The sequence below is a fragment of the Vulpes vulpes genome, chromosome 2 (genome assembly GCF_048418805.1).
Source record: "Vulpes vulpes isolate BD-2025 chromosome 2, VulVul3, whole genome shotgun sequence".
NCBI classification, from domain to species: Eukaryota; Metazoa; Chordata; class Mammalia; order Carnivora; family Canidae; genus Vulpes; species Vulpes vulpes.
Genome location: NC_132781.1, coordinates 109,469,395 through 109,490,659, shown reverse-complemented (window position 1 = coordinate 109,490,659; position 21,265 = coordinate 109,469,395). Strand labels below are relative to the sequence as shown.

Here is a 21,265-nt window from a genome sequence, read left to right as displayed (position 1 = left end):
TATGAATGTTTATAACAGTTTAATTTGTAATTGCCAGAACCCGGGAGCAATCACTTGTTCTTCAGTGAGTGAACAGATAGACAAACTGCTACATCCAAGCTACAGAATATTGTTCAGCAATAAGAGGAAATGAGCTATCGAGCCACAAAAATAAACAAAAACAAACAAAAAAAAAACATGGAAGGACTTTAAATGTCAAGTAAAGGAAGCCAATCTGAAAAGGCTGCATAGTGTATGATTCCAATTATTCTGGAAAAGGCAAACCTGTGGAGACAGTAAAATAATCAGCAGTTGCCAGGGATTTGAGAAGAGGAAGAGAAGGATGAATAGGTGGGAGCGCAGGGAGTTTCTACAGCAGTGAAACTAATCTGTATGCTACTATAATGGTAGACACATTCATTAGACATTTGTCAAAAACCCATAAAATGCACAACACAAACAGTGACCTTTAATGTAAACTATGGACTTTGGCTCATCAATTGCAGTAAATGAATCATATAAATCCAAGATGTTAGTAACAGGGGAAACTGGGAAGTCCTGGGGGGTATAGGAGAACTCCCAGTACTCTCCCCTCAATCTTTCTGTAACCTACAATTGCTCCAAAATACAGTCTCTTAAAATGACAAAAGAAAATCTATATTTAATATGTACTTAATCTATATCCTACTCTTCAGACTTTATCTGAAATAACACACAGATAAATCCAAAAAAGTACAGAGTTTAACTGGAGTGCTTAAAACAAAAACAGTAACTGCCTATACACAAGAGCTCCAAAGTGGCTCCGTAGATAAGAAATGGAACAGGTGCCCTTGCAATGGACCTCCTGCAACCAGCTATGAGCTAGTTCTTTTTTTTAACAGAAAAATTCTTACTTCAATCTTGTTTCCTACCTTTGTATTTTTGTTACACATGGCCACCCCCAAAACCACAATCTCCTGGCCAACCTCTGAGAGCACAGTTTTCCTTTTCCTCCCCATCACTTCCCAATTCAGCACTCCCAGAGTGGGGCACAAGGAGGAACATAACGCCATGGAAAGCACAGAATGAGCCAAGTGCACAGAGAGAAGGGCCACAGGCAGTACACCAGGAGCACGTCATGCACATCTACCGGGACACTCCCGGTCATGCCACTTTGCTTTCTCCAAATGAAGATACAAGGCAAAAGCCAATTTCCTTCCACTCAAAAGGGATCAGTAACAGGAACTGTATGTCAAGTGGTATAAAGAAAAAAACAGCTAGGCAGAGGAAAGAAATTTTTTCCCACCATTCCTCACTCACCAAAAAAACAAAACAAAACACCAGGAAGAGGGAAAAAACAAGATTGAATTTGATCTCATTTGTATTTTTTCCCTCCTTCATTTAATAAAACCATGAACAAATTCACTGAACCATCTTTCTTGGCCCCCACACGAAAAGAACTATGGAGAATCAGTGTTTTCTTAAAGCAAAATTATACTACTAATCCTCATTAATAATGTTGTAGAAAATTCAGACCAACTCCCTAGAATCCTAAAGAACTGATTTAAAAGGTCTTGATTTCCTTCTTTTTGTCACTATACATCTCTAATAATTATTCTTATTACAAAAATAATGCATGTTCACTGCAGAAAATAAGTATATGAGAAAACAAGTCCAAAGAAAATAAAATCTCTCTTAGGCCTATCATACAGAGATAAGCACTGCTAAACTTAACCCTGTACTTTTTTGTTGATTTTACAAAAATGAGGTAGTACTATACATTACTGTTTGGGAATCGATATGTTTTCACACTTAAAAATACTTCATCAACATCTTTTTTATAAAATAAACACAGACATGGATATTTGCACTGTGCTTTGTCCAAAAATATTTTGATCATATGAATAACAACCCAGCATCTTTTCATTCTTGGCAATGATTTAGGATTTTTTCTATGCACTTTTCGGAAAACTGTTTTGGCTTTCCTGGAAATATATTTTAGAATGAAACTACTGTCAGTTTTCTCAGAACATGTAGATAAATGAGAAAAAAAAAATATGAGTGGCCACACTTGTTGTGACAAAAACAATCTGTAAATATGCAAGATGTCAACTGGCCAGCAAATAGAAAAAGGCTTTTGAATATTAAATGATAAACCCACTCTGACTGGTCTCCTTTTGGATTAATAAATCAGTTTAATATACTTCATTTCTTTGTCATTCTACTTAGATTTTACAGGTGGGATATAAACATTATGTTCTACAATTTTGAAAATCTATAAACTCATCAATAAAGAATAAAATGTATACTGATTACAAATATAAGAGTTGACTTTTGTCCATACACCTTCTTCATTTTTATTTTTTAAAGATTTTATTTATTTATTTAACAGAGAGCAAGAGTGCACAAGTAGGGGAAGTGGCAAAGGTAGAGAGAAGGAACTCCCTGCTGAGCAGGGAGCCCCATGTGGGACTCAGTCCCAGGACCCTGAGATCATTACCTGGGGTGAAGGCAGGTGCTTTAACCAACTGAGCCACTCAGGCACTCCTCCATATACCTTTACCAAATATCTGTTACATTTTCTGTCCAAATAGAGCTCAAGTACTCTTACAATAATTCCTAATAATTCATATGGGGTATGTAAAGAATAACACTGTCAAAGCTAATCAACTACCTGCAGATTTTTTTTTCCACAGAAAAAAAAGGCAAAATAAAATATGGGAAAGTAAAATGTCCAAAAGTTGCAGGATGTGGAAAGAGCCACAGAATATGCGTTATGGATGACATTACCCTTCTTTCACATAATCTCTAAGCATATTAAATGGCAGTAATTGTTTATGAACAAAAGTACCTGTATTGATGTAATTAAGTTAGCAGTTCTTTCAAAACCAGTTTTTAAAGATATTTTATAAAAAGGCAATTCACTTTGCTTATAACAAGCAGCCAAGAAACCACTGTAGCTTGGTTGAAGCTTCTGTACTTTCTGTGGCTCAAAAGAAACTGTCATAAACATGCACATGCAAAGTACAATTCACAAAAATGGAGAATTAAAACATATTATCCCAATTTATCTTTACAACACCTAGAAATTCTTAATGTACTGACATATCGTAAGTTCATTTTAAAGGCAATAAAATTTTGCTCATCCATACAAAAACTATTAAGCTCTAAATACAATGCTAGCTCCTTGTATTACAAGCGTGATCAATCTCCTCCCACTCTACCAAAAGAAACTGACACTAAACACATAATTACACAATTAATTATTGAATTACAATTGAAATAACTTCTGCAGGTAAGTACAGGATGACAGAAGACTGTCTTCAAGTGGAAAAATAGTAGGAATTAAAGGATACACACAGCACATTATAACTGAACATATTCTAATTTATCAATTACCACATTTTGAATTTTTAAAGAAAGCTTTCCTTTATGCACAAATAAGTCTTCTGACTTTCCAAAGCCACATGAAGATGGACACATAAATACAGAAGGTAAAGAGACCTCCTAGTCATAATAAGGAAATTTAAATACGACTTTCTTTCCAAAATCAAGAACTCAAAGAAAACACAGCATCCAAGCAATCTGACCTACTCCAGATTCTAACAAAGCTGTCAAATAACATTATTAGTTTAAAAATTCATTACTATTTTAAAACTCACATATTAAAAAGTAGTTAAGTCTTGGAATTGAATCTAGATGAATGGTAATTCAATATAACATCACATTTAAGATCAAATGTCCATATGCACCAAATACATGTATATGAAAAATATACAGACATAGGTATTTCCATAGAACTCACAAAACTGCTTGTGTATATAAATACAGAAACACTGTGCATTATCTTTCTGTTAACCATCACAAAATGACCCATGTCCCCCAAAGAACATATAAAGCCCTAATACACATATTAAAAAACTACACTGCTTCATAACAAATTTTTGGAGATGTATCATCCAGAGTTAAAGTCTGTGATTTTTCAGTAAGTCTTTTGGGAGAAAGGACTATTTTAAAAGGATATGATACAAGAAAAATGTAACTAGTGAACACATAAAAAAGTTATCCTAAGAATGAGATAGCACCTCAACACCCATTCGGATGGCTGCTGTCAAAAAAAAAAAAAAAAAAAAAAAAAAAAAAAAAAAAAACAAGAGTTGGCCAGAATAGGAGAAGATATTTGCAAATGACTTATCAGATAAAGGGCTAGTATCCAAGATCTATAAAGAACTGATTCAACTCAACACTCAAGAAACAAAAAATCCAATCATGAAATGGGCAGAAGACATAAACAGAAATTTCACCAAAGAGGACACACACATGGCAAACAAGCACATGAGAAAATGTTCCACATGGCCTGCCATCAGGGAAACACAAATCAAAACCACAATGAGATCCCACCTCATACCAGTGAGAATGGCGAAAATTAACAAGACAGAAAACAACAAATGTTGGAGAGGATGTGGAAAAACGGGAACCCTCTTGCACTGTTGGTGGGAATGCAAGCTGGTGCAGCCACTCTGGAACACAGTGTAGAGGTTCTTCAAAGAGTTAAAAATAGAGCTACCCTACGACCCAGCAATGGCACTACTGGGAATTTACCACAAAGACAGAGATGTAGTGAAATGCCGGGACACCTGCACTCCAATGTTTATAGCAGCAATGTCCACAATAGCCAAGCTGTGGAAGGAGCCTCAATGTCCTTCGACAGATGAATGGATAAAGAAGAGGTAATATATGTACACTATGGAATATTACTCAGCCATCAAAAAGGACGAATACCTACCATTTGCTTCAATGTGGATGGAACTGGAGGGTATTATGCTGAGTGAAGTGAGTCAATCGGAGAAGGGCAATCATCATATGGTCTCACTCATACGGGGCATATAAGAAATAGTGAAAGGGAATATAAAGGAAAGAAGGGGAACTAAGTGGGAAAAATTAGAGAGGGAGACAAACCATTAGAGACTCCTAACTCTGGGAAACGAACAAAGGGTTGTGGAAGGGGAGGTGGGCAGGAGGTTGGGGTGATGGGCACTGAGGAGGGCACTTGATGGGATCAGCACTGGGTGCTATACTATATGTTGGTAAATCGAACTTCAAATAAAAACAAATTAAAAAAAGAAAAAGAGTTGGCCAGGATGTAGAGAAACTGGAGCCCTTGTGCAATGAGAAATGGTACAGCCGCTATGGAAAACTGCATGCAGTTCCCCCAAAAATTAAACACAGAATTACCATATCATCCAGCAATTCTGCTTCTGGGTATATACTCAAAAGAACTGAAAGGTGAGTCTCAAAAAGATATTTGCACACCTATGTTCACAGGAGCATTGCTGACAAGAGCCAAAAGGCAGAAGTGAACCAACTTGCCCATTGCCAAACTGTGGTGATCCAAACAATGAAATAGCTATTCAGTTTTCTAAAGGAAGGAAATTCTGGCACCTGCTACAACATGGGTGAACTATGAGGACATTGCTGCTAAGTGACATGAGCCAGTCACAAAAAAGACAAATACTTAGGATCCCATTTACATGAGGTATGGAGAGTCATCAAATTCATGAAGACAGAAGGTGAGACAAATGGTGGGCGCCAGGTGCTGGAGGAAGGGAAATGGGAAGCTGCTTAATGAGTATGCTGTGTCAGTCTTTCAAGATAAAGAGTTCTGGAAACTGGCTGCACAGCAGCGTAAACAGACCTAATGCTACTGAATTGTACACTTACAAATGGTTAAGACGGTGAATTTTATGTTCTATGTATTTTACCACAATTTAGACAAAAAAGTTATCCTGTCTAAAAATCAAATATATGCAACTAAAAGCAACTTTTAATGCCATGTTGAGCCTACTAAACTAGTCATGGTGAAATGTATCCCTGTATACCAATTACCAGAGTAACTAAATTAGTACAGTCTTTTAAGAAAGATGGGAGACATATACAAAAACATTTCAATACTATAAATCTAGCCTAAGGAATTCACTCTAGGTGGTTTTATTAAAGTAAAGGAGCTAATTCACCAGTGACATTCATTCTGCAAACATTTTTAAAAATTGAAAAATCCTAAATAACCAAACAAGAGGGAAATAGTTATATAAGTTACTATGCATCATTACCTTTAGGAATTTGAAAATTTTGAATTTTAGTTATGAAAAACAATTACAGAAATATGATAACTGTCTAAATACGACTCAGTGTTAGAAATCCAAATATAAAATTGCATATACATTATGAATCCAATTATATAAAAATATACAGTATCTGGTATGCCTGGGTGGCTCAGTCAGTTGAGCATGTGACTCTTAATTTCAGCTCAGGTCATGATTTCGGGGTCATGAGATGGAGCCCCAACCACATCAGGCTCTGCTCAGCAGGGCGTCAACTTGAAGATTCTTTCTCTCTGCCCCTCTTCCCACTCTCTCTCTCTCAAATAAACAAAAAAATCTTAAATACACACACACACACACACACACACACACACACACACACACACACACGTATCCGGACAAGACCACAGGGTCACATGCAAAAAAACAAATGGCTGCTTTAATGTAATGGAGTTACGATGACTTTTTCTCCCCATCTCCAAAATGTATTTCGGTGTTATGATTATACTTTAAAAACAACAGGAAAAAAAAAAACAACAACAGGAAAAGGAGACTGTAAAGAAAAAGAAAACAGATTAGTTTTAGTGACATTAGGTGAAATAAAATAGAAAATGGAGGCTACAACATGGTGTTTTATCTAAACTAAAATTACAAACTTAATCTCCTCCCACCACTTACTTATACCAGTGCTAAATTTCCTTCATTTCTTAATTTCAACCTCTCAACTCCAGGTCTTCATATGTTGTTCCCTCCATTAAGAACCTTCTCCCAGGGTGCCTGGGTGGCTCAGTGGGTTAAGCTCTGACTCCTGATTTTTCGCTCAGGTCATGATCTCATAGATCCTAAGACTGAGCTCCAGATCGAGCCCCACATGGGCCTCTGTGCTCAGTGGGGAGTCTGCTTGAAAGAGTCTCTCCCTCTGTCCCATCCTCCACCCCCACAAGCACATGCGGTCTCTCTCAAAGAAATCTTAAACAAAAAACCTCTCCTTCCTCCTCTTCACTTAGCCAGACATCAGCTGGAATATGATTTCCTAGCAGTGGTCTTCCTGCCCTCCCTACGGATAGGTTCCCTTGCTCCTGCAGACTCCTACATTCCCCTTTTTGTATTAATAATACCATGCTACTTGTGCAGTAGCTGTCTTCCCAACCAGTTCTGTGCTCTAAGAAGCTACTGGCTGTCGGTCTTGTTCTTGTCTATCTCGCCAAAGATCAACCCAGCAGCAGAATACTTAGAGGCACTCATTAGTATCTGTTAATACTAAAAGACACAATTATTATGTATTCAAAAATAATATATTTCCTTCCTTAAAATTTGTTTTAAAATCAGATTCAAACACCATAACTCTTAAAATATTTTAAGAAATCAATTTACAGCATCATTGTGTTTCAAAGTTGTCAAGAAAGATTTAAATCTTTTATACCTTGCAATATTCCAAATTAATTTTCTAGCTTTCACTACACCTTGCAATTATTAAACTTTTAAGACTCATGACTATAGATGGTAAGTATCTGGACATTTCACATTAAAATCTAATATAACCCATAAATCTCTAAAACCTAATGAGAAGCAGTCCTGATGCATTCATTTATTCTATTTTTAGGCAGGAAACTTTATTAGGACAAAGACAAAGAGGCACTAGATTATAAGAAAAGCTAACAGTGAAGCAATTTCAAGTGATACATAAAGAGCTACAGCTGTTTATTGCTACTAAACAAATTCAATTGTGCTATATCTAATACCTTCAAAATATTTGTTCAATAGCATCTTGAGATTCTGTCAACATAATTCAAAATAGGAATTGTGCAGAAAGAAATTTCTCTTGACAAAAGCTGAATGTTGTCTCCTTCCCAGGTCATCTCATATTCTAGAAAATCTCTCTGCCATTTTTCTCAAGCCTTTGTGATAAAAGCAAAACCAAGCAGTAAAGCAGAGCAATAAATTCCTTTCTTATGCAAGAGATGTGAATCCTATTTCGATTAAGGGAGAAATGGGAAATTTTTCCATTAAAGAACTAAATGGATAAAAGTGGAAAGATCACCACGCAGTCTTCCTTTCTCTTCTAGACAAGCCTCCGGAGGGAATGGTGCAAGCTGTCACGCATGTTCATGCAGACCCCATTCATGACAGGAACCCACAGCCAACCCTCATGTGAGGGCTACTCTACAGAACAACTGGGCTGCACCCTTCAAAATCACCAGTATGGTGAAAGATCAAGAACCCTGAGGGACTGTCCCAGGTTCACGGGGAGACAGGGAACTGACAGCCGGACAGGCCCTGCGCCAGGAGCAAATGGGCTCTGCAGGACATTGCTGGGAAACCCAACAACCCAAGCATAGAACATCAGATAAATGTAATTCACCTAGTTAGTAATTTTACTGTGGTTATGGAAGAGAATGTCCTTGTTCTTGAGAACTACACACTGAAGGACAAATGGGAAGAGGAGTGTGATATATGCAACCTACTCTCAAACAGTTCCAAAATAAATAAGTTAATATGTGGGGTTGTTTAAATATGTTTTCAGAAACAAAAACAAAAAAGGTTGATCCTATTTTAAAAATTAAGTTGCAAGGATTGGGAAGGGAGAGAATTTTACCTGCTGAGAAGAGATACTCACTAATCAAAGGAAGAAATAAGAAGGAAAACTTTGCGGATCTCAACACTATCATTTTCCACCAGAATGCAGCTCAGCACTGAGTTAGAATAGCACATCTCTTCATTTAGACCAGAACTTCGGATGGCTTACAATTTTTACATCACATTTTAGGAGAAAATACAATAATGACCACCTCTGTAATACAAGTCAAACATTTTAAAGTAGGTTGTTTTTGTTTTTAACTACAGCATTACTTCTGCTAAGTAATCATTTGAGATCCAAGTTCCTCTTAACAAAGTCAGTTTGGGTGTCTAGAAAGGTGAGTGAGGTGATTCTCCTGTCCTGGGCAAAGTTCCCCGTACATATCAGTACATACACCTATAAGTACATACAAGTACAAAGTTCCTGTAAAAGGTCTAAGTCTGATTTGGGCAAGAAAAAGAAAATCACACCCTACTGACTCCGTATGGGACAACCTGGACCAAGACCATGGCAAGATGCTAAGGAAACATCTTTCCTTAAGAGACTCTAGTAACAAGGAAGACTTCCCCTTAGTTAGCAGTAAAGAAACCCTCTTTTAAATAGCTTCTAGGTTACTTACACCACCAGAAACAGTATTTTTGATAATAGAACATGCCAATGAAATACATCTTAGTCATCGTTTCTGCGTATGAATCAATCATATGGCATATAAAGTTTGTTGATACAGTTAAAACAACAAATTCAAGCTGGTTTGAAAATCAAACTCAATTCTGTGGTACCATAATTGTCATGAGTAAGCAAGTTTGCAATTTTCTTCCAACACTGGTAAAACCTGGCCTCTCCTTTCCTAATCTAGAACACTTCACACTTCATCTACATCTACACAGCACATAAAGAAAATAACAAAAAGCTATTGCCTAAAGAAAATACACAAGACCAGTTACTATGAATTTATATAAAAACTTACAGTATGTGTACATGTGTACATGTCCACATTCTCAAATTTCTTTTAAGTTAGAATCAGTCAATATATTCTACCTCACTTTGCATTAGAATATAACAAAGTTAATCAGTGAAGACATTAAACACAGTACTTTACTGGAGATTGTCAAAACTCATGCTAACACATCCTGAAACTTCTATTTCTATCCCATTCTTCTAGAATCTGAAACAGGCAACTACATTTTTTTAAAAGTCATGGTGACCCTAAATGTTCCACAATGTAAAACAAATGTAGATGAGTGCACATTACTGTCTTACTGAAATCTGTCCAGTTCCACTGTTGAAAGTTTAACGCCCGAATACTCCAAATGTGTCAGTGGGAAAGAAAACTAGTTCGACTCCACAGTACCTAGGTAATGCCAGCAGAAGTCAGCTTCTGAATTCAGGACAAAAAAACAGCACTCGACAACCAATTGCCTGCACATGACCACTATCTTTGAACATGAAGTTAATAAACTAACCTATGACTCAGTCCTTGAATTAGGAGAGGGTGACTGGGCAGGGGAAGAATTGGGAAGATGTTTTCATTCTATTCTGACCCTTTCTAACCAACAGCTTTAAAGAGAGCCTAAAAAGAATTAACTTCCATGGTCACCTTGTCCATTTCCAAAAAAGAAAAAGAGAATATAGTATCAAAACACAATCTTAGAACAATTTTGAGAGAGAAACATAGAGGTTTCGAAATTTTTAACATCAATTTCACACTTCTGGGAAATGAGGAGACAGCTATATAATGACATCCATCATATAAATTGACAGGCTCAAATTCCCTTAATAGAAAATGTCTATTTGTGTTTAAGGCAAAAACTGGTAATATATAGCTGTCCAGACACTATAAAAAAACCAATGTTAATATATGTAGATTTAATAGCCAGGCCATTTAATAAATATCACTTATTTATGTTAATTACAGTTGAAGTAAGATAATTTGCCAAGTTTCTTCTGTATTGAATTCACCTATTTCTCAAAATTTTTAAATTCATACTTCAGCCTTTGCACTCAGGAGGGTTTTGCACCAGCATGAGCTCTTGTACTCTACAGATCTAATTTATATAGTGAGTCAAAAAGTAGAATAAATGATCTAACACAGCCTTTCTTTTCCTTTTTCCTCTCCTTTGAAGTGAGTTGAGTTCCCATTTAAGGTTTGTAACATAGCTGTTTCCTAGTTGTAAAGTTAAGCCTTCCTAAGTGCCACTGTTGTAAAGTGTTGTTTCCCTAGATCTTCCAAAGATCTCGTTTTACCTTTGTTGAAATTGTATAAACAACTGCACCAAAGGAAAAAAAAAAATCAGTTACTAAGTTGTGCTTTCCAATATATGCCTTTTGATAAATGAAGAATACCAGAAGTCATATATGTAATATTTTCATACAGAAATTCATTTTCAGAGAAGCTAATGTAAAAGAGATATAGAATATTTTAAACCAGTGTATCAGTTCTAATTACATGGATTCAAGTATAAACTATAAATCAAACTATCTTCTGAAATTATGAAAGAGATAACAAGATGACTATTTAAGACTATTAATTTGAAATATACATTCCCCTCCATCACTCCTTGCCTAGAGGAGAAGCACAATGAACAGAGAACATGTGCCTACATTTGGAACAAAGGTACCTCCGAAAGCAACCAGGACACAAATTCCAGTGAGGAGCAACATACATAGGCCCCAAAGCCCTGAAAACTACACGTGTAAGTTTTCTTAATTTAGCTTAATAGAGATATTTCTCGTTTCATTCAATAGCTGTGTTCCTATAAGGCAAAATTGGAAATGAAAAGTTTCTCAGTGATATATAATCATGAATTTTAGAGCTAGAAGGTTTCCAGACAATGTAGTCTGGTCCCCACATTTAAAACAAGGAAATGAGTAGGGGTGCAGTAGGAGGGGGTAGTGGGTAGTGGGGTGGCATTAAAGAGGTCAAGTCATTGGCCATACATAACACGGCTAGTTTTTGTTTTGTTTTGCTTTTTGTTCTGTTTTTTTGTTTGTTTTTAACACGGCTAGTTAATAGCAAAGCCAACCCAGGTCTCTGAGACTCTTAAAGACTGCCACTGGAAAACTTACTCTGTCAAAATGGCATTTTAAAGAATTTCCCTTAAGAAGGGAGTATCTTAAAACTATTATAAAGAGACGCTGGTTTGTTATACTAAAGAATTTTAATTAACGTTCATTTATATACCAAGTCAATCTACATAATGCAATATACTGTGGGTCTAAAATAAAAATGTTAATGTTATGCCTACAAAACCTATGTAAACAATGTCATTTTTAAATGGTAATAGCGTAACAACAGTAGGTAAATGTTTTGAAACTTTAAGATTTAACTAGGAAAAGTAATTTAGAAACCTTACTAAGATTATATTGTAATAGTACAGTAAGCAACATTTATGCTACAAATTTAAATGATTTAGTAAAGGGAAACTATATTTTCACAGAAAATATTTTACCTACAAATCAATTTTGTTTAGGTATATATAGATATAGATATGTGTATGTGTGACAAAGAGGGAAAACAAGAAAGAAATCAAATGGACAAAATGTAAACAACTGGTAAATTGGAAAGGCATACGAAGAATTTGGGTTCTGTTTTTACAACTTATCCTGTTACAAGTTTGAAAAACTATCAAAACAAGAGGATACAAAATACTGCAAATCATCTCCTAACAAAAACTCAATTCTATACTTATTTTTGAATACCATAATTGACTATACTGCATAAGAAATACATTAAATTCATATTAAATTTCCCATAGCATCAAACTAAGAATTACTCACTTTTCTGCAGCAAATGGTCAAAAAGATGACAAATTAGCTAAAAGTAAAGTATATTCCATTTGCAATGGTCAGTATTAATACAATAAACTAAGAAATCACCTTAAACTAAAAAATTGATCTAATAAATTATCTGAGAAGCAATTTTTGCTGGCATTCTTCATCACCCATCACCTACCTTACCTACAGTGTACTGCTGCCATGGTTCTGATAGCTTATACCCACAGTGTTTCTCAACAGGGACTACTGTATACTGTACCTGGCCCCTGCCCACTGCCAGTAGGTCTCCCCAGTAATTACGACAACCAAAAAGTCTCCAGACATTTCCAAATTCTTCCTTCTTCCAATTAATATTCTGATTATACGGTTGACCCTTGAACAAGGCAGGAGTTAAGGGCACCAGACCCTGACATAGTTGAAAATCTGCCTATCACTTCTGACTCCCTAAAAACTTTACTAATAGTGTACTCTTGAGTAGAAGCCTTACAGATAAAGAGCTGATTAACATATATCTTGCCATTTGTACTATATGCTGTATTTCTACAATAAAGTAAGATAGATAAATGAAAATGTTACTTTGGAAATCATGAGGAAAATACATTTAGAGTACTACACTGCATTTTTTCTAAGTATAGTTGACACACAATATTACATTAGTTTCAAGTATACAATAGAGATCAGACAACTCTGTGACTCTATACAGCACGTTATGCTCACCACAAGGTACCTACCATCTGTCATCATATAGTACTATATTGTATTTATCAAAAAATTCCATATTATAAGTGGATTCACACTGTCAGAACCCATGTTGTTCAAGGCTCAAGGGTATATTCATTTTAAGAATAGTTAACTATTAAAACTTTATCTTCCAAAATCCAAACTTATCAAACATAAATGAGCCTAAATAAACAAATAGATACTTATACTTTACAAAGGGATTTCTTTCAAGATTCCATTAAATGCATGATTCCTCAGTATTCAAAATACAATTCAATGGAAGTTTTTTCTTTAACCTCTACCCAACTTCTAAGGTATACAGCTATCCCATAAAACAAGATATATATATATCTACATAATTATCCTAGAAAGAAATTTAGCCAAAACTTAGGGAAAGCCTTATATTATTTGTTGCATGATTTTTCTATTTAATAAGACTCAGAAGAATTCTTATGCCACCATTGAGTGGCTTAGTAATCTACTCATTTATAACATTAACTGTTTTAACAGGGGCAGCCCCGGTGGCGCAGCAGTTTAGTGCTGCCTGCAGCCCAGGGTGCAATCCTGGAGACCCAGGATGGAGTCCCATGTCGGGCTCCCTGCATGGAGCCTGCTCCTCCCTCTGCCTGTGTCTCTGCCTCCCTCCCTCTCTCTCTGTGTGTCTTTCATGAATAAATAAATAAAATCTTAAAAAAAAAAAAAAACTTTTACCAAACATTAAATTGTTTTCATTTCAGCATGAACTTTTAGTCTACTGCTCCACAGAATGAAGATATTTGCTCCTACTCTATTAGAAAGCCATAAATATATTACATCCCAAAATATTCACTGCCATTACTCTTTCCTCAGTTAAATGAGAAATGTTTCATATCCAGAAGTGACCTCAAAAAACTCACTCCTTTATTTAGGACAAAGGGCAGGATTAAGCATACTAATGCAAGAGATTCACTCCTGGATTGTCAAATCAGAAGAAAATTAACACAGAAATCCTCTCTTAGAAAATATGTCATATAATTAGTTACAGGGCGAAAGTTTCCTGAAGAAAGTGAAATAAAATATAAGATAAAATTTAAAAATAGAGTATATAAGCTTTATTTTTTCAAGTTAAAAGATGGGAAAATAAAATTAAGTAGTACCCTAAACAATCATTTTGGGGGTTTGGTCGTTTTTCTAGTTTGTTTTTGTTTAACACATTCCCCCCAAAAAAATCATCTAGAAATTGTTTACTAATGCTTTTTACAAGAACTATGCCTGTTGTGACAATCTCCATTAAAGATCTAAAGAACCATTTCAAATTATAGCCAAAGTTTAAACATAACAACTTTCATACATGTATTTCATCTTTGGCACCATTTGATAAAACAAAATTTTGAAAAAAAAATCTTGGTAAATGTTTATCATATGCAAAAACAAAACCATTTAAGTGCTGAAAATCAAAAGGCTTTTTTGTGGATTGTAATAACGTCAACAATCCACAATGAAACACACAACTCATAGCAGCATCATATAATACATTTTCCACAAGATAAATATCTAGCCTCAAAATTGAACAGAATAAAGATCTAGAATAAAAACTGAAAATTATCCTAAAACATTTTACCAATTCTCTAAGTTTTATGGCTGGGGTACCCCAATCGGTGTGCCAGAACATGCAAAGAAACAGACCCCCCCTCCACTTTCAGGACAGTTGGGCACAAGTAGCAGCCTGGTCTAAGGTGTCAGAGCCAGTTGCCTCCAAGCCCCAAACAGCTCCTCAGTTTACCCCAAATGCTGTATAACTTCCACCACATCCTACGTGGCTCATGACATGGGAAGGGTTAAGAAATGCTTCAGAGATAAACACATCCAGACATAACAAGTATCAACCTTTCTTTTAATTTTCTAAAGAAATACTGGAAAAAAAAAAATTTAGTTACCCATCATTCTCACCCAATCTAGGTTTGGAAATTCTATCTAGACTTTAATGACATATCTTCCCTTTTTTTTTTTTCTTAAAGATTTTATTTATTCATGAGAGACATAGAGAAAGAGACAGAGACACAGGCAGAGGGAGAAGCAGGCTCCCTGCAGAGAGCCCGATGTGGGGCTCAATCCCCAGACCCATGATCCAGGATCATGCCCTGAGCTAACGGCAGATGCTCAGCCATTGAGCCACCCAGGTGCCCCTCTTCCAATTTTTTAACCTGTACCATGATTCTTCACTATTTTTTTCAAAAACAGAAACTCTGGTATACTCAGTTCTTATCTTTTTTTTTTTTTAATTTTTATTTATTTATGATAGTCACAGAGAGAGAGAGAGGCAGAGACACAGGCAGAGGGAGAAGCAGGCTCCATGCACCGGGAGCCTGATGTGGGATTCGATCCCGGGTCTCCAGGATCGCGCCCTGGGCCAAAGGCAAGCGCCAAACCACTGCGCCACCCAGGGACCCCAGTTCTTATCTTTTTGAAAACGTACAACCCCCTAGAAACTGGATCATAACATAGACACTGTAACATTTCCCTAACCTACGGTTGCAGTGATCTACTCATAAATGACCTCTACCGATAGAGAAAAGCCAGCAAGTTGGCAAGAATAAGAAACATAACCCAGTCTATTTCAAAGGAAGCCTAAAATGGGCTGAAAACAAAAACTCAATTCTATACTTATATTTGAATACCATAAGAAACATAACCTATACTGCATAATCATAATCACTAAAATGACCTACCTACATCCCCAAACATGTTAAATACCGCTTAATCAGAAATCTCACAGGAACACCAAGTGTGAGCCAACCTAAAGCCACCAGGTCTGGGGGCTGTGGGCCCCAAAGTAGGAAAAGGCAGCAGGAAGTAAATCCCACAGGGTAACTGCACACCAAAGAGTTCTGTGTGACGCAGGGTCATTAGCCAGGCTCCTTGCTTAGAACCGGGGGGCAGGGGTGGCACTAGTCCTGGATTAGGAAACTAGACTGAAAAAGGCTTTTGCTAACCGTGCTGGAGCTACCACCGAGGAGGCTGTTGACCTAAGGCCAGCTGACTTAGGCCAGTGACAGAATCTGTGATATCACCAACATCACCATGGGGCTGGTGCTCCAATCCACTAGCACAAGACCCGATTCTGATCTGGGAACTCCAAAGGCAGGCAGAGACAACGGCACATCTACCAGACCAGCAGGGAAAATCACAAAGACACAGACGTAAGAGAAAGAGAAAGAGTTTTCGTCAGAATGAGCCTGCAAAACTGCAGAATACCGCGTAAACACCAACAATATCAACTACCACAATATAAATTCACTAAGACAAAATTAAAATGCTAATAATGTGACCTGAAAAAGACTTCAAAATAAGCACATAAAAGATCCACAAAGAGATAAAAGAATAATTTTTAAAAATGTTTAAAAACAAGCAGAAACAAGAAAAAAAACTATTGAATATAAAAAAAAACAACTAAAAATCTTACAAGTGCAATACAGCCATTATAATTCACAAATCACAAGCTGTATGTGGTTCAGGTGATTTATTATTAGTCGCCTAACAAGCTATCCCACGCCTCTGCCTTTGGCCACACAGGGCTCTAGATTTTTCGGGGCAGCAGTACACAGGACACTGTTATACACTAAGATTCAAAACTGAAAGACACAGGGTACCTGTCCTTAAACAACTCTGTAACCGTTTTGCTAAGAGAACACTAAGATTACAAAGTAAAACAAAATGTAAATTTTCCAAAATGTAATAAGCATTTTTAAGTTAAAATGCCTGGCATTTCTTAGTTTTCATAAATTCCTATTACCATCTTTACTAGAGCCGGCACTTTTAGACAAACATTCTCACAAAACTCATAAGAATGAATCTGAAATATCAAAAGCCGCTTCTTCTTTAATCAGTATTTGAACTCGGCTAGCAACTATCCTGGTTTATTCAAAATACACCACTGAAAAAGTAGCCCACTGAGAAGTCTTGAAAATCAAAGCACGCTTCTTACAATATCACCCTTAGTGAAAAGCACTCAAAGACTTCACATCAACAACAGCTTTGTTTTCATTTATCAACTGCCTTATTATTTCAGTCGATGATAAGAATAACTACCCATATTAAGATAATCATTATGAATTACATGTGAAAAATTTTAAACTCTCTAACATTATATTTCAGTAGGAAACGCTCACTCTATTCCAAAGTTCCCCTAATCAAAAACTCTGTACTTTTTAAAAAGTACATCAAAACTGTCATATGATCACAGGTTAAAACTCTTAATTCTTTCCTCACTCTCTAAAAGTGAACAGTTAGTACAAAATAGTAAAATCTAGCTATCCTATTCACAGGAAGAAGTGGATTGGAATGGCAGACAATATTACATATTGTAATAATTCATATACACAATCACACAATCCCCTTACAACTGAGATGATGCCATGTCAAATTTGTAAGTCTTACAAGATAGACTTGGTTCTCATTCCACCAAAGACATTAACAAAGAGACATTTTTTTTTTTTTTTGCTTAAATGTAATATTAACCTATGTTATCTAATGATTGAACTTCACAAAATTAAACCCCTGCTAATTATGGTCAATTTAAATTTTCCCTCTTCATATTTCTTTTTTTTTTTTAAGATTTTATTCATTTATTCATGAGAGGCACAGAGAGAGAGAGAGAGAGAGGCAGAGACACAGGCAGAGGGAGAAGCAGGCTCCATGCAGGGAGCCCGACGTGGGACTCGATCCCGGGTCTCCAGGATCAGGCCCTGGGCCAAAGGCAGCGCTAAACCGCTGAGCCACCAGGGCTGCCCCCTTTTCATAATTCTTTTTTTCTCCCACTCACCCCCCTCTGGCAACCACTAGTTTATCCTCTATATTTATGAGTCTATTTCCCTCTTCATATTTCTAACAAGTCACCTTCCAATAACTAGTCAACAGAATATTCTGGGTAACAAAAGAACATAACTAAATCAGCCAAGAAACTAATGACACAAATTTTTTCTCAGCACATCTAACTTCTCAGAATAAATCAAACATCAGAAAGTATCTATATCTCCTTGTTTCAGTAGAGACAGGTGTACAATTGGGCTGAACCAGATTATCCAATCTCTGATGAAGTGACATAATTCCAGTTTGTCCAATAACAAACTCTAAGTACTCTGCAAATGCTCCTGAGGCCCCTGAAACGAAACAAAGATGGAGACACTTACTCATGACTGGAAATGTCTCTGTAGGCTGTCCCAATCAGAGAGTAAACCAAAATCTGCTTCCCAAGGCTTCTCAGAAGAATACATGTCCTGGTCAGAAAACAAAGAGAAAAAAATCATCTTTTCTAAAGGTCAGCATTTTAAATAAAATTTTCTAAAAGGAAATGAAAATAATTTAGTTTCCACAATTTCCTATTTGCAGAAGAACGCTCTAGTGTAATCTAAATATTAAAAATTACCAATCTTTAAAACATTCTTATCTTCCCTTGTCTGTAAGAAGTCATCTCAAAAGCAAATAATACGTATGAAGTAATTATCACACAGAAACTTATTAACAGGTGACCTCGGTCTTCACTTACTAAAATCTTATTCCCTCTCTCTATCCCAAATAAGTACTAGAAAGGAAACACTCCATCTAAGGTAGATACAGCACATCACACATGCTAAATTTATTTTGATTACATATAAATAATTCATATACACTATCAAAGATCACCAATGTTATTGCTATAAACTTCCTCTAATAATGGACATTTTCCTCATTATAAATACAGTTTCATTGTTCTAAAAAATTGGAGGGATGCCTGGGTGGCTCAGGTGGTTAAGAGTCTGCCTTCAGCTCAGGGCGTGATCCTGGAGACCGGGGATCAAGTCCCGCATCAGGCTCCCTGCATGGAGCCTGCTTCTCCCTCTGCCCGTGTCTCTGCCTCTCTCTCTCTCCCTCTCTCTCTCTCTCTCTCTCTGTGTCTCTCATGAATGAATGAATGAATAAATGAATGAATAAATAAATAAATAACCTTTAAAATAAATTGGAAACAGTGACAAGATAGAAAAAAAATTCTCTCTCCACACAGAGCCACTACATCTACCCAATTATGTGGGGCACGTTTCCTTTCCAGGAATTTTTTGTAAGCATTTTTAAAATACACTTTATAAGTACTACAAAAAAATGTTTTATTGGGTCCTTTTCACTTGAGTATAACACAAAGCATCACCATGTATTAGTATAAATATGAACTAAATCTTCCTTACTTAATATATGCAAGAAAATAAGGCATAAGATAATACTGTTATATTTAAACATATGCATGAATCCACAGTGCTTCCCCAAATCTAATACATAAAATTCCACAGGTAACTTTAGATTTGATACAAAATTTACACTGTGCTTCCTCACATACAGCTTTCTTCACTAACTGGAGAACTACTTTTTGCAATTATAAGAACTGACAATTACTTTATTTTTTATATCAATTAAGAAAACAGCATAATACTAAGGAATTCTGATTCTGAAATAGATTAAAGTTAGGGTAACATTTTTTGAAGAAATAATGCTTGTCCCATCTATATACGTTACTCATGTCATGTAATATACATGAAAATACAAATTTACAAAATGAAAATCTGTATGCACAGCATGATTCATAGACTGTAATTACCAATGGCATATAATCATAGTGCTGCCACGTAATCACCTGACCCACATCCCACACGCTTTCTTCTTTATCTATGCAGTAAATACTATGATTTTCATTTCTCGATAACCCAATTATCCCAAAGGAAATGAGAAGTTGTATGGAAATCTAAAACAACCTATAATCTACATGTTAATTTTAGAATACACGATGAAAGTTTCTCCCTATAAATACACTTTCTTGATGATGCTTCACTGAGTCTATCAGACCTGTCTTCCCTGCCAGGGAACTATAAGGTCAAGATGCTGACCCCTGGAGCATGCTGAATGATAAGGACATGGGAAGGCAAACCCACATCACAGATACACAAAGTAGTTCACAGATGATCCAGGAGTTTACTTACTCTTGTAGAGTCCAGTCTCTTTGGCCTAGAGACTTTTTGTTCATGTTTATATCTAAGATTTTTATTTTAAATTTAAAATTCCTAAATGGCAACATCAAAGCACTCTGTACTAAGTAGTATGCCCCTCCTACCCATAGACATAAAATACTGAAGAAATATGTATCCGATGACTGAAGTTCCTAAGATATCAAGAATTTTCTTAGCACTATAAATAGTAACCTCAAAAATGCCAGGATAATAAAACTATAAATAGTGGAGTTCTAACCTTATCATCTAAAGTGATAAAAAATACTTTAGAAATATGCAACAATGCATGTATTGGAATTACTGTAAAATGTCATGGAGTAGCTCTCAGAAACATACTTTGAAATTACTTATAACTGAAGTCACTGGTTCAAGATTCCTTACCCTAACCACAGCTCTAAAATGTCTATCTTCCTATCTACTCTCAAAGTATGAACTCTTTAAGCAACAAGGTGGTTCAGAAGCACCTAAGGTAAAATTTGCACATTCTCTCTCTCCTTCTCTAAGTGATCTCTCCTCCCACTGGACATACAAAAAAGAGGAAATAAATTATCTAACTTTGTTTTTCACACTATCCAAGAGGGAAAAAAGTAATTTGTCTTAATTCCCAGTTTCTCATAAAAAGTATACTGGAGAATTTCCATAAAATCTGGGCTTTGTACACTACCCTCAGCATGAGAATTTATACTAGTGCTAACCTAATACAGGTTCTTTCAAGTGACTCCTCTAACTTTTGATATACTTGAATAGTGAGCCAGCCTAAGGATAATCCATCCTGACAGGGAATTCAGGGTCTACTTGAAAGTCAAGCGGACTCCCCCAAGTCCTTTTCTTTATTGCAGGCACTACTCGGCCTAAAAATAATTTCTGACACTTTTAGAGAATTAAAACTTCTCAAAGGATCTGAAAGGATTTCTGGTTTTTATAACACCAGATAATCTATTCTAGAACTAGCTCAGCAGTCCCAATTTTGATTATTTTAAAGCTCAAATTTAACAGAATTAGAAACCACACCACACAGTATCACATTCTATTGTTTCTAATAACATTCTTTCAGGAGACTAAATTAACAGTAACTTATTTTATTGTTTACTAACTTCTCCTACTGAAAGAATTACACAAGAATG

The 21,265-nt window shown here is 36.0% G+C and overlaps 1 protein-coding gene across 3 annotated transcripts in view; it reads right to left on the bottom strand.

Moving 5' to 3' along the window:
- The window catches only part of USP6NL (USP6 N-terminal like), a 167,769-nt gene that overhangs the window by 129,726 nt on the left and 16,778 nt on the right, over positions 1 to 21,265 (bottom strand). For all 3 annotated transcript variants that reach the window (XM_072749535.1, XM_072749534.1, XM_072749536.1), the window contains exon 2: positions 18,300 to 18,386. In XM_072749535.1, the coding sequence (XP_072605636.1) occupies positions 18,300 to 18,303 (4 nt within the window). In that variant the 5' untranslated portion in view covers positions 18,304 to 18,386. The remainder of the gene's footprint in view (positions 1 to 18,299; positions 18,387 to 21,265) is intronic.